General features: G+C 41.4%; 1 protein-coding gene across 1 annotated transcript in view; it reads right to left on the bottom strand.

Moving 5' to 3' along the window:
- AFG2A (AFG2 AAA ATPase homolog A) overlaps positions 1-15875 on the bottom strand; it is a 358336-nt gene that overhangs the window by 49407 nt on the left and 293054 nt on the right. Inside the window, exon 15 of the mRNA XM_063458412.1 lies at positions 12240-12404. Within this exon, the coding sequence (XP_063314482.1) occupies positions 12240-12404 (165 nt within the window). The remainder of the gene's footprint in view (positions 1-12239; positions 12405-15875) is intronic.

Here is a 15875-nt window from a genome sequence, read left to right as displayed (position 1 = left end):
CTTTCACATGGAGCAACACCACTTTCCAGGCCTCAGCTCCCACCCGCTGAGGGTGTTTTTGGTTTCGGTTACCCATTCGGAAATGTCAAGCTATAACATTGCTAGAAAGAAAACATTGGAAACTAGGGTGAGCCAGGGTGTAGTCGGAACAGCCCACAAAGAGAAAAAGAAAAAAGCGCTTGCTGCGCTAGTGACCCATAGCACAGTCATGTCCCAGAACTCGTAGACGGGAAGTCCCGTGGGGTGTAAGTGACTACAGTTGTTGGGTCCCAGGTATGTGTTCCTCGTTGGCCACTCGCCTCCCTGTTAGGAGCAGGCAGTCCCAATGCTCTTAGCAGTGTAGGCGCCTCTGCCGCCGAAGCAATGCTGTGACCTGTCCCGTTGTGGGTGACCATGAGGTTCGTGAGGTAGTCCATTTGTATGTGACTCCCGTGGTTCTCAGTTGGCTCGTGATTGGAAGGAGTGTTTTACGCCATTGCAAGGTGGACCTCAACAGGTCCTGGTAAAAGGATAAGTCAGTACCCTCGAATTAGTAAGGTGTCTGGTTTCGTAGAGCTGAGAATAGAGCCCTTTTGTCTTGAGCGAGGGAGCAGCGCACTATGATGTCGCTTACTGCATTCGTTGGAGCCCTGGGTGACTTCGGTAGGCGGAACATGTTGTCAAAAGCAAGCTTTTTGGCTTGGTGGTAGCAGCGAGGCCATCAAATGCCTCAGGTAGTGTGGTAATTCTTCCCTGGTGACAAATTCGGTTACCCCTCTTATTTTCAGGTTGTTACAACTGGAGCGATCCTCCAGCGTAGCAAGGTGCATGGAAATTGCTTGTTGTGCTTTTTGGACACTGTGTAGTGAGTCCTTCACATTGGACATGTCTTGTCTCACGTTCATGATGTACTCTTAAGTTGCTTTCACCCTGTCTTTAACCACCTGTAGGTCTGCCTGGATAGCTGCTATGTCGATGGCTAGCATTTGTCGGAAGTCATTGAGGATGACTTTAATGTCCTGTTTAGTGGCCAGGGCTGAGAAATCTGGGGAGCCTGAAGTTGCTTGTTCCGGTCCCTGTGGCAGGGTGAGGGCTCGAGGGTGGTCTGATGTGTGACTCTGAGGGTCCTCAGGTGCCTCTTGATCTTCCTGGGCCGCCATGTTGGGTAGGGCCTGTCTCTGTAATAGGGCCCCTATATCGTGGAAGTCAGTTGGTGTACCTGGAGGTGGCTTCTGAGAGCGTCTCCCCATGTTTGGGTGCTGGTATGGGAAAAGTCTGTCTTCCGTGTTCGTCTCCGGGTGGCACTGGAAGGGGATGTGCCCCAACAATTCCTCCAGGCATGTTGGGAGATGGTAGGCCGCGGGCCTTTTCTGCCCTGAATTAGCTTAAAACGGCATGTGCCGATACAGGGAGCCGCTGTAGGGTAAGTGCTGGAGCTGAGATTGCTGGGTGGGCTCTGTGAGATATTTAGCAGATTGTGCAGAGTACCATCGGAGCTGCCGGGAATGACGTCTGTTCCGTTTCACGCTTAAGCCCCGCCCCACAAGGTTTTTTTTTTTGTTTAACGTTAATCACTCTTAGGACGTGGAAGGATTGCAATAAAAAAGGCATTCTCAAAACTTTCACATAAAGTGTACACACATTTTTGCAGGGACAAGGTACTCCATCATATTGGAATTAAAATTAGCATTTAAGTTGATAAAGTAGATCTGGTCATTATGTTTTCCAGTGTATTTTGACCCATAAATCAAGCCATTTTTATACAAACACCTTGTATTTTAAGAGATTCATAGGCAATGTGAAGTGTCAAAAACAGGGGCTTCAGCCGAAGGGTAAATTTTATGGCTCATTCCACACATAATGACTTATGTCACCCCCCCAAACCACACCCTATGTCTAAACCTTACAAAATCCAAACTTGTTGCTTTAAAGTGGCATGGTCAAAATATGTAATTTGAAGTTTTATTTCTCTTTTAATATTACAGAGGACTCAAAACCAATAATGAAAGGAAGCCTAAACCAGACCAGGGCTTTCTATGACACAACTTAGGTCCACATCCTCACCTTCTTCCCCTTCTCCCTCCCCAGTGTCTCTGAAAAGAGCAAAAGTTACTACAAAATTTACTGTGCATGTGTTAGTTAGATAAAAATATCTTGCTGGATATTAGTTAGCTCAAAAATAGAACAGACATAGTATAAAATTGTACGGTACAATCTAAACTCAAATTTAGTAAGCCATTCACAAAATTCACATACACACTCGATTGCCAATTGGACAACTAAATTGTCATTCCACAACGGTGTCACACACAGGGAAACAATTCTTATATGACCAGTGTTCTGCTCTCAATCTGCTCAAATTAGCCCAGCCTACCTATGTGTGTGTGTGTGTGTGTGTGTATGTGCATGTGTGTATATATATATATATATATAGAGAGAGAGAAAAATGATGAGAAGAGCACTCCAGAGGACTTGTTAATTAATTTTTATCGGTGTTAAGAAAAATCGACGTTTCGACCCACAGATATATATATATATAGATATATATATATATATATATATATATACATATACACACACCACTGTATGTCCCAAATTGGAGTACAGTCAGTACAAAATGACAAGTTTTAAAGCAACAGTAACTTTTACAAAACGTTTAATTAATATTTTCCCTTAGACCTAATATTTATAGCTGCTAATGTGCAAACATAACTCACTTACAGGCTGCGAAAAAAACAAACTATTATAATTTAATTTATTCTGGGTGTGTGCATTGATCTATAAACAATGGTAAAAATATATGTCTATAGCCCTGGCATTTATATCAACAGCCATAATGGCTATAACAGAATGTTCATCTAGATTGCTGTTACTTCCTTTGCATTAGGATGTCCATGTTCAAGTGCAGTACTCAGGCTGAGCCACATTGTATTTTGTTTTTACTCTTGTGCTTAAAATGGTAATTCCTGTTTATTTAAGGAGCAACTTGGGTGGTATATCTCACATCTAGACACATCTGAATGTCTGGTTTTCGTTCTTGTAGCATACATGTTTTTCATATTATCTATACTTTTTACATTATCTATAAGCATGCTCCATTGTACAAATTGTGTGTGGTCACCTATTTTGGGAACAAAATAGTAGTAGCACAAACAACACATGGATTTTCCTGATTCTGGGTAATATCAGTGCATTTAATTACAATACGTTTACAGTTCTTCTTGACATGGTGACGTAGATTTCCCCCATATTCACTCAGTGGTCTCAATCATGGGCATTTTTTTAATGCATGTAAGTCCTAATCTTATTCTAGTACATCTTCTCAAGAGCTACTCCAACGTCCATGACCATGTCTGCCTTTAGAAGTGGTCATGTAGGAAGCAATCTGCATGTGCCATATTTCATCTTGAACTTGTTGTGCAAGGGTTTAGTTACATCTCCAGAACACGTGACTTAATCAACCCGGAACTTTGTTCCAGACTGACTAATGTGAGTCCCGTTAAAAAAAACAACCCAAAACTTCTGTCGTCAGCATGCACGGTCGTCAGTTTCTTCCCTTGTGGGCAGCACTGTGTGTGTGTCTGCATGGATAAGCATGTAGCTCCCACGTACAATCCAATATGCTACAGTTTATTTTTTTCCTGCTTCCATCCCTCCATAATGTCAGCCCTCACTATTTTGCGCCACATATTTATATGTCCCTACAACTTTTGTAAACTTTTTGCCTATCCCCTTGTTTACCCTCTAGGCAGGAGGGTATTAGAGGCAACTTGAGCTGTCACTCAGCTTATCACTCCGCTTGTGACCGCACACTCTCACTGCACATGCACTCAAGTTTCAAAATTGCTTCTGTATGAGACTGTGAACCGGAAGAGGATGATCGGGGAAAACATGGCCTAGCACTGGATTCAAGATAAGCATTAACTTATTTCTAAATGTTTTTTCACCAAAAGTGGCGGGGGAGACTTGGTAAAGTGTGTACAATATAAGAGAAGAAACATAAAGCTGAAAACCAGATAGGAGTAACCCTTTAATGCATTTAGGAGATTCTGCCTTGCATCATTCAATTGGTCACTGTGTATCGCTATCAATGATCTATACAGTTTACGTCATCTAGTTATAATCCAATTTCTGATAAGTTCAGTATAGTAGTTAGGGAGTAATGAACTTAAGTTCATAAAGTTCAACATTTCCAGGTCGCCCTGCTGCTTTTACACAGGTAGGGGAACAATTAAAAAAACAACACATCCTTTCCAAGTAGTAAATTACACAGATTTACTGCCCTTACTGTTTAGAATTATTTCCTTTGTTCAAGGCCGAAGCAACAGGAGATGACCCTGTGTCATTTTTACGGCCATGAGAATAGACTGAACTAAGAAACTATTGTACTTGCTTTGAAAATGAAATAGATCCTCTTTTCTGCATGTCTTTTGTACTACAAACCTATGCTGTGTTTACTTTTAAATAAAATATATCCTAGTATGTCTGACCTCTTTTAAGATAATAAGGATAATTAATTTCTCCTTGTTCATCTATTTTATTAACATGGTACTTTGTTAATGGGCCTAGCTGTGACCTGGGGCTGCAAGTGCTAGGCAGTTCAGTTGGGGAGATCAACATCCACTAACTGGACCGCATTTCGGATTTTAGGTATAGAAATCTTCAATATGCGGCCACACTAGGAGGCAAGGGAAAGCCCTGCACTGCCTGGAGCAAAGAGAAGCTCACTGCCCCTCTGGATGACAGGCAAGCCACTCCAGCACAAAGGCAAGCAAAGAGGTGGGTGGCTAAAATAGAGCTCACATTGTGGTACCAGTGTGTGCGCGCTAGTTCTTATATGTATATGACAGTGCTTGCTTGTATTGCAGTATGTATCTCTGCGTTTGTGTGTCCGTATGTGTGGCTGTGTATATGTGTGCGGCAGTATGTATCTCTGCATTTGTGTGTCTTTATGTGTGGTAGTATGTGTCTCTGCGTATGTGTGTCTGTATGTGTGGCTGTGTGTGGCAGTATGTATCTCTGCATTTGTGTGTCTTTATGTGTGGCTGTGCATATGAGTGTGGCAGTATGTATCTCTGCATTTGTGGGTCTTTATGTGTGGTAGTATGTGTCTCTGCGTATGTGTGTCTGTATGTGTGGCTGTGTGTAGCAGTATGTATCTCTGCATTTGTGTGTCTTTATGTGTGGCTGTGCATATGAGTGTGGCAGTATGTATCTCTGCATTTGTGTGTATGTATGTGTGGCTGTGTATATGTGTATTACAGTATGCGGAGGCGTAACTAGAAATCACGGGGCCACGGTGCAAAAATTGCCCTGGGCCCTCCCCATACGTCTACCCTCCCCCTCACATGCAGAGAAACACACATATACTCAGACACACATATACAGAGACATGCATACAAACACACACAGACATACATACATACAGACACATACATATACAGACACACACATACAAACACACACAGACACATACATACAGGCATACACACATACAGACACACATACACACACAAATCTAGAGAAACATTCATACAGACACACATACAGAGAAACATTCATACAGACACACATACAGAGAAACATTCATACAGACACACATACAAACATACACATATACAAAATATTTTAGAAACCCTTCTGTTTCCTACCTTTTAGGTGCAGAAGGGTGGCTTCCCTGGGGTCCCGTGGTGGCTCAGCCTGATGGGAGTCAGAGTTCCCACTCTGACTCCCTCCTCTTCCTCCCGTGTGGCTCCCGTTGTAAGCTGGGAGGAGTGACGGGGCAGTCACTTCCTCCCAGCTCTGAGGTCATCTCAGGGGGCCCGGTCATGCTGTTAAAGCACCACAGCGCTGACCAGGCCCCCTGGAAATACATATCCCATGCTGTTAGGGCCACCCGATGGACCCCTTCAATGTGGCCCCGGCGGTTATACCGCGGGCTGGAACATATAGTGGCGGGCAACGTGGATGCAGGAGTCCACAGGGCGCCGAGCCCCCTGGAGTGGCGGACCCAGTTGCAGCTGCGACCCCTGCGACCGCGGTAGTTCCGCCACTGGCAGTATGTATTTCTGCGTTTGTGTGTCTGTTTGTGTGGCTGTGTATATGTGTATTGCAGTATGTATCTCTGCGTTTGTGTGTCTGTTTGTGTGGCTGTGTATATGTGTGTTGCAGTATTTATCTGTGAATGTGTGTATCTGTGTGTGTTTTGTAAGAGTTAGCTGGTGGTTAGAGTGGTCTTTAAAATACAATTGTAAAGCATTCATCGTTTACATGGCACTCACACAATATAATGTCCTAGGACGTCTATCTTAACAAACCAAGGTGAACACCAACATTTACACAATCCTGCTGGAGATTTAGAAATGTGCTTATTAAAGTTGATCTGTCATCTTTTTATTTTTATTTCTTACAGTTTGATTTCCTTATGTCCCTTTTACCTTAAAGGGAGACTTCACTGCCCAAATAAATAAAAAAATAATTATTATTTAGTGAGCTGAATACATCAACAGCTAACTGTGCAAATATGTACAATATTTGGAAAAAAGGCAGCATTCATAAATTATTTACTGCATGTTAATTCTATGATTTTTTTTACTTTACCTGTAATTTGTGGTTCTTTGATTTTTTTTATTTTTTTTAAGTTTTAATATAAATAACCCTGTTGAATGCTCAGTTTTTAAAAAAAAAAAAACTGGCACTCACATTAATAGGTTTTTTTCCATAAAAAAATCAATACTACAATCCCTTCAGATTAGTATTACTTTAAATTTAGATTTTTTGTTTTTTAACTGCCACTTGAAGAGTTTTTCAGTGTAAAGGTTGCCATTTTGGAAAAATGTTGCTGCGATTTTTTTTTAAAAAACACTTTTTATTGTGGATGTTAAATACAACACATAAGGCAGGCATCGTTTCAGGATATATACGGAGTCAAGAGTGAATATGAAGCATTCACATTCACTTTTTTGCATTTAACAATACAACATAAGTAAAACAAAACAAAAAGGTTTGTCAATTATAACATGGCTTTGGGTAATTTCCAGACAGGATAGTTGGTTGCTGCAATTTTTAACCCATCAGGGAAAGTAGTGAAAAAAACTAAACAAAATAAAGATTCAGAGTGTATGGAATTTCAGCCCCCATTATTCAGAATGTGATTTACCGAGAAAAGCACAGATTTACACTGTGTAGAATAATAGTATATTGTCCTTTAAAGTCTCTGATAACACTATGTGTTTAAAAGGCCTGTGGCGGTATAGCGTCTCAAGGATGGGATGCTACCACCAGTGGTCGCCCCTTCCTAGTTGTGCCCAGCTCTAGAGTGATTAAAGCTGCTAGCCAGTGATTATAGTCGGTTGCAGAAGGGCAATCGTGGTATGACAGAGACACTAGTTGAGGCTTAGTGAAGGGTGAAATAGAACTGTTTATTTCAGGCAGGATACATGGTATTTATCACAGACCCCCAGCAGGGGGTCTCCATTCAAAGTAACATGAGAACATAAGCCTGCCCAGGTGCCGCTGTGTCTGGGAGATAATGGTATCTCCCAGACACAGAAAGTCGAACACATCCCGATACATCCCCAAATATCACCTGGTCCCAGATATGATCCCTGCAAATAGCAGAGTTATCTGATAAAATTATATACTTAGATTTCACTCACAGGAAATCAGTAGTTAAAAAGCCCATAAAAAATCGCAGTGCATTTTCAGTATGCAGGAAACCGCTGGTAAACACCCAGGATAGGAAGCATGCGAGTATAAAACAAAATATATAATAAAATCTGCAACATAAAAGCAGTCCTAACGACCCTACGCGTTTCGTCCTCAGACTTCATCAGAGGTGTCTGGCTAGTGTCCTACAGTCTTGTCTTCCGATATCGTTTATATGTCAAACTTGCACATTTACATTTGCCAGTTCACTATGCTTTGTCTAGGTCATTAGGCAACTTTCAGCACTCCAGTTGTCTTGCTGGACTACATCTCCTAAAATGCTTCTACAGCTATAACGCTGACAAAGTATCAGGGTGATGTAATCTACAACATCTGGAGTGCTTCCCCTGGTCTAGGATGTCCCAGAGAAACAAAGCAATGAATAAGGACTTGGGATGATGAGATTACAAAATAGAACGCTTGTGCACAATTTGAGAACGTCAACATGGGGCAGGAAGGATGCCATGAAATGTTTAGGGTTGCCCGTTACCAATCTCACTATATCTATAGAGTCCCTATTTCAATTTCACTAATTTAATGGTTGATATCAAATAAGGCTGAACATTTTACTCTGGATGTTGACCTATAGCATATGGTTAGACTATACTACACAATTACTGTAAGCGGATTTCATATTACACAATAGTAGCCTTTCGTCATAAACACTGTACATGGTTTCTAGTTTTCTCATATGCATGCCCCAACTTGCTATTTTCAAGATAACAACATTGTAACGAACGCTGGTATTGCAGATACCCGTTTGTCTATTTCCTCCTGAACTGCTAGAGTGATTATAGCTTGCAGTTCAGGTGTTGATTCGAACGTTATCCAGACGAAGTACAGCATGCAAGTATATTCCCCAAGCAAATCAGACGGATACCCAAACATCAGCCTGAACTAGATGAAGGGTACAACAGGAATGGTTTATTCAGGCTAACAGCCCGGTTTATATGCATTAACAAATGTACAGGGTTTACGTTGACATATTCCAACGGTATTCCCTACTGGAGAGGGGGCAGTGACAAAATACATTCTGCAGTTACATTGGCTCTCAGGTCCAGGACACTCCTACTGACAATAATATAATCCTTCCCCTGTACTTGGGAGATAATTGAGTCAAGCACTATACTAAACTCAATTATCTCCAAACACAAAAACCACACATTTCCACAAAACCCAGAAAGTACCCAAAACTCCATAGAAACCCCACAAATGTCATATCCCCTGATAGCCCTGATCTGGGGGAACCAACATATTAAAAAATCACCCAGATCGATTCAGGGGTTCGAGAGTTTCGTGAAAGTCTGAATTTGACCGACCACACTCGAGGCCCAAAAATAGTTCCATGAAATTAGGCTGTGCGGTCAGTCTATTTTGAAAAGTCTAAAAACCGAACAAATCGAACGGTTCCCCTGGCTCATAGGTAGCGTTTGTTCCCCTAGTTCGTGGGAACAAACCTACCGAATAGCGCTCTCCTGGCTGGTCAGTGAAAGGATGCAGGTGTTCGCAAAGTTGACCGGCGTTCGGGGAGTCGAGTGTTCGATTTTAGTTTCAGACACTCGACGACCAAGTCCCGCTGCTTCCTTTCGTGCGAACAAGAGTTCGTTTGGTTATACGAACGGCGGCCCCACAGAGAAATCACTCAATTTGCGGTCTACTTTGTAGTTAATGAGTCCTGGGGGGGGCAGGGGGGAGATGGGTGGTCGGTGTTCGGTAGTTTTATCTACCGAACTAGGAAAATCAAAGGTAATGAAACAAAAGGTGTAGTTTCTTCACAAACACAATACTATTTAATTATTGGGGGCAGGGTTGTTTCTTTAATAAGATATATAATGAATCCCTGATTTTCTTTACCAAACAGTGTAATTTTATTTTTTGACTTGCTTATCTTGTTTTATTTTATTTTTCTTAACAAACCATCAAAGTACTAAAAAACTCTGGAAAGAACCAATTTATTTTTCATATGTTCCTTTTTTTTCTTTTAATATCAATGAAAATGCCAGTTCATTTTTAAATATGACTGCCTCTTTAACCCCTTAAGGACCAAGGATTTTTTGTGCATACCAGACCAGGGCAATTTTGCCATTGTCACCATGTGCTAGTACACCTGTGATTTTCCTCTTTCTTATTTGGTGCACCCTCACATATTATATACCATTTTGGAAAGGACAGATGGGGCTTTTTGTCATGTTGAATATATATATATATATTTATACATATACAGGCATGGGAAAAAGAAAGTACATCCTTCTTTGAATTCTATGATTTTACATATCAGGACATAAGAATCTGTTCCCTAGCAGGTCTACAGATTAGGTAAAGAAAACCTCAGATGAACAACAACACATGACATTTTACACTGTGTCATTATTTATAAAATAACAAAAATAAAGCCAAAACGGAGAACTCATGTGTGAAAAACTAAGTTCACCCCTACTGCTTCCATACGGATTAAGAGGCTGACAGTTGCTGTTAATCAAATGCCCTACATTTGATTGATCATTGAGCATTCAGGTGTGTGTTTTATAACACAATGCCAAGGAGGAAAGACATCAGCAATGGTCTTAGAGAAGCAATTGTTGCTGCCTATCAAACTGAAAAGGGTTATAAGACCATTTCCACATTTACAAACAAGTGTATCATTCTAAATTGCAATCTGTGGTCAGTTACTGCAGTAGTCATCTGTAGGGACTTAATGGTGTTGGAGGTGTTAATTTTGTACTTCTGCAAATTCAATTTTTTTCCATCTGTTATTAAAGATAAACTATTATCTAGCTCATGGGTCGTCAACCTGGTCCGTACTGCCCACAAGTGGGCGTTTCAGGATTCCAGGTGGCGGTAGGGTTTTCCGGCGGCACAACAAGCTAAAATGCTAAACTCTTCTTTTGAGAGAGTGGGCAGGTGGGCGCCAGTGCACACATGAAAATACGAATGCGCGCAAGCAAACACGTGCATGTGTGCACAAACGTTTAACACGTGGGAAGAGGAGGAGTAGGAGCTGATGCACGATAGCAGGGACAGGCAGAAGCGGAGCAGAGCAGTTGTAAAATAGGAGAAAGAAAAGTTATAGGCAGGATAAGGAGAGAATTGTTGATGGCTAATAATAATAAGTTGGCTAACTAGCCCAGCCTTACTTTTGTACATTGCCATAAGGAAGGTAAAAGAAAAGCATTAAAAAAAGGAAATAAAAAGGAAAAGATAAAAAAAATTAAAAAAAGGGAACAAAAATAGAAAAAAAGGGGATAAAATAAAGGAGGAGAGTACTTGTAAAAAAGGAGAAAGAAGGAGCAGAGTACTTGTAGAATAGAAGAAAGAATGAGCAGAGTACTTGTAGAATAGGAGAAAGAAGGGGCAGAGTACTTGTAAGAAGGAGCAGAGTACTTGTAGAATAGGAGAAAGAAGGAGCAGATTAGTTGTAGAATAGAAGAAAGAAGGAGCAGAGTATTTGTAGAATAGGAGAAAGAAGCAGCAGAGTACTTGCAAAAAGGAGAAAGAAGGAGCAGAGTACTTGTAAAAAAGGAGACAGAAGGAAAATAAAAAATATAAAAAGGAAAAGAAGAGAATTGTTGTTGGCTAATAATAGTAAGTGGGCTACCTAGTTCAGCCTTCCTGCTGGGCATTGCTATAAGGAAGGTAAAAAAATAGAAAGAAGAAAAAAAAAAGGGGGGGTGGGGGGGGATTGAGGAGGGAGAGGAGGGGAGCTGATGCACAGATGAGATATCATATTATGAGCAAACAGAGAGGTCGTCTGAATATCACCGAAAGAGAAGACCTTCGGTTGATCCTTATGAAAATCAAACCAGATATCAAATATTTAGTCTCGCAGCATCAACCTCAAGGATCTCATAAATCACTAGTTAAAGGTAATTTCAATTTACTTTTTTTTCTCATTAAACTTTATAAAGTTAAAAACATTATAAACATGCATAAAGTAGAAATAAAAAGATAAATGTACATTTTTAAAAAAAACATTTTTTTAAACACCCTCCTTTCTAAAAAATATTCTACACTTGTGCGAAAACTGGTGGGCGGTAAGGAAATTTAGATTCATTAGTGGGCAGTAGGTAGAAAAAGGTTGACTACCCCTGATCTAGCTATTTGATCACTGTTACTAAGATCACAGCTTACACTGGTGATCAGTAAGGAAAAGGGGAAAATCTATCTTTAAATTTTATTTTTCTACCACTGGATGGATACATTGGCTCACTTTGACACATGTCTCTTCTTTTCTGTATCAAACTAGCAAGTAAAGATCAGAGAGAGATACAAAGTCAATGATAGGCTTTCACAGCAATTACCTGCCTAGTAACACAGACGCCTAGCTGTTGCTGATCTGCCTGGCTCATCAGGCAGTCAGCAACAGAGAAAACCCATGATTCGCAGCAATTTCCATAGCGTGCCAGACATTTAAAAGCATGATGGTCTATGTCATCGGTTGGCTTTAAAGCCCTGCACCACATGACGGCATAGACTGTCATGCAGTCGGTAAGTAGTTAAAGAAAAAATTTAAATATTAAACAAGACTTGTCTTTATAAAACATGTCCATGTTTACCTCTGCTCCAGAGTATCTCTCTGTCTGTGTCACAAGCTTTTCCAGAGAGATCTCGCTGTTGATGGGCATAGAGCGGAACCGGAGTGTGAAGATCTCCTTGCGGGTGGCTGCATCTGGCAAAGGTACGAAGATGATTCTGTCAATACGTCCAGGACGCATCAGAGCCTGAAATTGAAAGAATACACAAGCATATAAAAACCAATAGTCTATCACACTTCAAAAATGTTTACAAGAATCTTAGAAAAAGCTTAGTAAAGAATACTATTGTGCACTTTTACAGAGCTGCACAATTTCTTGGGTGTCAAGAACTGGCGTTTTTTGGACCAACACTTAATCCAACCGCTTAAACATTCTCACTCTGCTCTTTTTGAAGAATAAGAGTTTCTTATTAGAAATGATACTTTCTTGCTTAGAAGTGTGACCATGTTAATTGTTTTGCATGTATTTGGATTTATTTTCCTTGTAGATTATTTAATTTAATTGGCTGGTGTATTTTGCTTATCTTTTTCCACAATAAATAAGCAACTACAAAGATTATCCCTGTTCATTACTTGGGGGTTTCTACAGAAATAGTAACACCTCCCTGCATGTGGCTTACACAGCCTTTGTACACACTTCCTGTAAAGAATCAGCTAATGTTTACACTACCTTTATTGCAAATTCTGCTTAATTTAGAATCTCATCTCCTGCTCTGGTAAAAGCTATACGCTGCTGGAGTCTCCTGTATGTAATTAAAGTTCAATTTACAGAGCAGGAGATAAAAACTTTTAACGTAAGTAACATTTGATTGGAATGGAAACCATTTTTTCCATGCAGGCTGTGTCAATCACAGCCAGGGAGGTGTGGTTAGGGCTACATAAACAGAAACACAAGTGATTAAACTTCTAAATGGCAGTAGATTGAGCAGTGGGACTTCAGAGGCATGAACTATACCGCAAAACTGCTTCATTAAACAAAAATTTATTTGGTGACTATAGTGTTTGTTTAAGTCTGCCTCCTGTCTATTCCTCTTATCACTGTACCTCAGTCTTTTACCCTTTTTTATTTCTTGATCTCTCAGGAATAAGAGTTCCATTTCTCAGACACTCCATTACATACTAACCAAAGTGTCCTTTTTTGGAGCCCTTTTATCTTTCCTTCTCTCTGTAGGTCTCCATTGACTCATTTAACCTCTCTGTATGTCTCCCCTATCTCTTGCTACATAAAAAACACATTGCAATGCAAACATAAAGTTAGCCCATGTATACACATTATCAGAGAGAAGGGGTTAATACAAGTAGTATTTTGGTTGTATGTGTTCTCTGTCTACATAAGCAGTGAGCTAGTGGTGATATTACATTGTCCTGTAACAAACTACATGATAAACTATTCATAAAAGCCACATTGATTCCAGGTTCATGTTGGCTCAGACGAAACAAACAAGAATATTGAGGTTAGTAAATATGTCTGACCGAAAGCAACATGTCTCTGTTTTTTGAAGTTGAATTCTTGTGTTTCTGTTTACATACTCAGGTAGAGGTCTAATTTTTAACATGTGGGCACTGCATGGACACATTGCATGTATACTTATGATACAAGCAGGAGAAGTTAGCTTTGTTGTATGTAGGTAGATTGAATAACGCAAAGAAATCCAACTTCCATATGTAATTTAATTCTGAAACAATAAGGAAATACTCTGGTAGGGGACTCTCATAGGTAGGAATACATTGTCACTCATTAAAAGTGGGGCCAGATGTACAGTGAGTTTAGACTTAAGTAAGTTTGTGTTAACAATAATTTTTGGAATTATTCACTAAACTGTGAATTGAAACATGAACTGCAAATGTTAGACCAAAATAGCTGATTGAGAAGAGATCTCCAACTCTGCTATAGTCAGAGTTTGACTATTTTATCCTGAATTTTGCAATTTTTTTTTTTATTATTCACAATTATTTAGTGAATAAACTATTTTGTGCTTGCAAAATGAAATGAATAGTGATGATAATATACTTCACCCATGTACCACCGATGGTTTCAACATAAGTGTTACTACAAAAGAGTGTCCTCAACACACTAACATAAAAATAAAAAAAAAATACAAATACTGATCACTCACTTTTTCTGGATTGGATTATAAAAGATTAGACATGTGGGGGCGGGGCTAAGCGGCCACGCTGAACGGTCGCACATGAAACGAGCTCCAGGCCAAAAAACTCGAAATCAGCTAAAATCAGGGCGCAAACACGACAAAAGACGAATAAACGACCTGGAGAAGGAAACCCTAAACTACAGAGCCAAGCTCCAAGCATCCCGACCAAATTCAGAGGCTCCTAACCGGGGATCGACCTGAGGCCTACCAGTGGCCTACTCGGACACAGCGAGGGAGGTGGCCGACCCCTAAGCTGACCGGAGCCACTCACCTGGAGGTCTCCCCGGCACACTCCCTCCCTCCCTGCCGGTGAGGGTTATCCCGGCAACCGCAGCTTGAGACACACACAGGAGCAAGATTATAGCGATGACTGGCAAGCGAACAACCACGACTACACAGCCAGCTGAGACACAGAGCAGCCAGAGCTCAGCCAAAATGGCCGCCAAGCTAAGGCCACAGAGAGGGAGCACGGGCAGCCATCCACACACTCACTCCCTGAAGGCCCTTGACCGGCTCTGCGCGAGCCTATGCACGATACTGTGCGACGGCGGAATGCCATCATACCATCAAGCAGCCCGTGTAGTGGCTTCATGGATACGTCCTGTGACCCGCCGGCGCTACTATGGACTCCCTCTGCGGACCTTCAAGGCGGCCATCCAGCCACGCAGGCACCGACGACCGCAATGGCGGGACAGGAATCCAAGCAACCCGGGTGCACGCACCCACTCCCACGCACACAGGAACGGGACCGCCAGGCATCCCGAAAGACCAAGCGACGCACCCAAATACGGAATCTCAGGCCTGAGTGTAACCACTCTGCACTCCAGGGTTAAAGAGGACCGCCGGAAAGCCAACGCCCCGACCCTCATCTTAACCTGGGGCAAACCGCATGGTGAGAAACAGAGGGGTCGCTACCTGCCGAGCACTATCGCGCTGGACTACCCCCAGACGCACACCAGCGGCATCGGACTGACCAGCCACAAAGGAAAAGTCGAAGACGACAACGCCCGAGCGGAACCAACAAGGGGTATTGGATGAACTGCCTCACTGCAACACACGGGTAGTTATGGCACAGACTGCCCAGAGCTCTCGCAACAGCTAAATACCCAAGCTCAGTAGCCTAAGACTTTCTCCACATGGACTAAACACCCTTTCCTGCATTAACCTGCTAGTATAATGTTACTACTGTTGATCCTTACTTCTAACGCTCCAATACTCAATTAACTAATGGCACAGCGGGGCAAACTAGACCCAGAGGGAATTGTAATAGGTATATACAACATTGGCAAGGCTTAGTACAGTTATATGTTCCATGCTATATAATGTCTCCCAGCTTGCCTATACATAGTCCAATTGTGATATGCACAAACTCAGCTAGCTATTGCTAATGTGCAACTCATGCCTATGTATCATGACCGTAGCAACACAGCAGACTAGAACTTACGACAAGACGTTCATATATGATACAATACTCTAGATCTCTCAACTCTCCAACCCATCTGCTTCCT

The sequence above is a fragment of the Pelobates fuscus genome, chromosome 6, assembly GCF_036172605.1.
Source record: "Pelobates fuscus isolate aPelFus1 chromosome 6, aPelFus1.pri, whole genome shotgun sequence".
In the NCBI taxonomy this organism is placed as follows: domain Eukaryota; kingdom Metazoa; phylum Chordata; class Amphibia; order Anura; family Pelobatidae; genus Pelobates; species Pelobates fuscus.
Note: the sequence above shows the minus strand (reverse complement) of the source record. Positions and strands in the feature narration are given on the sequence as shown.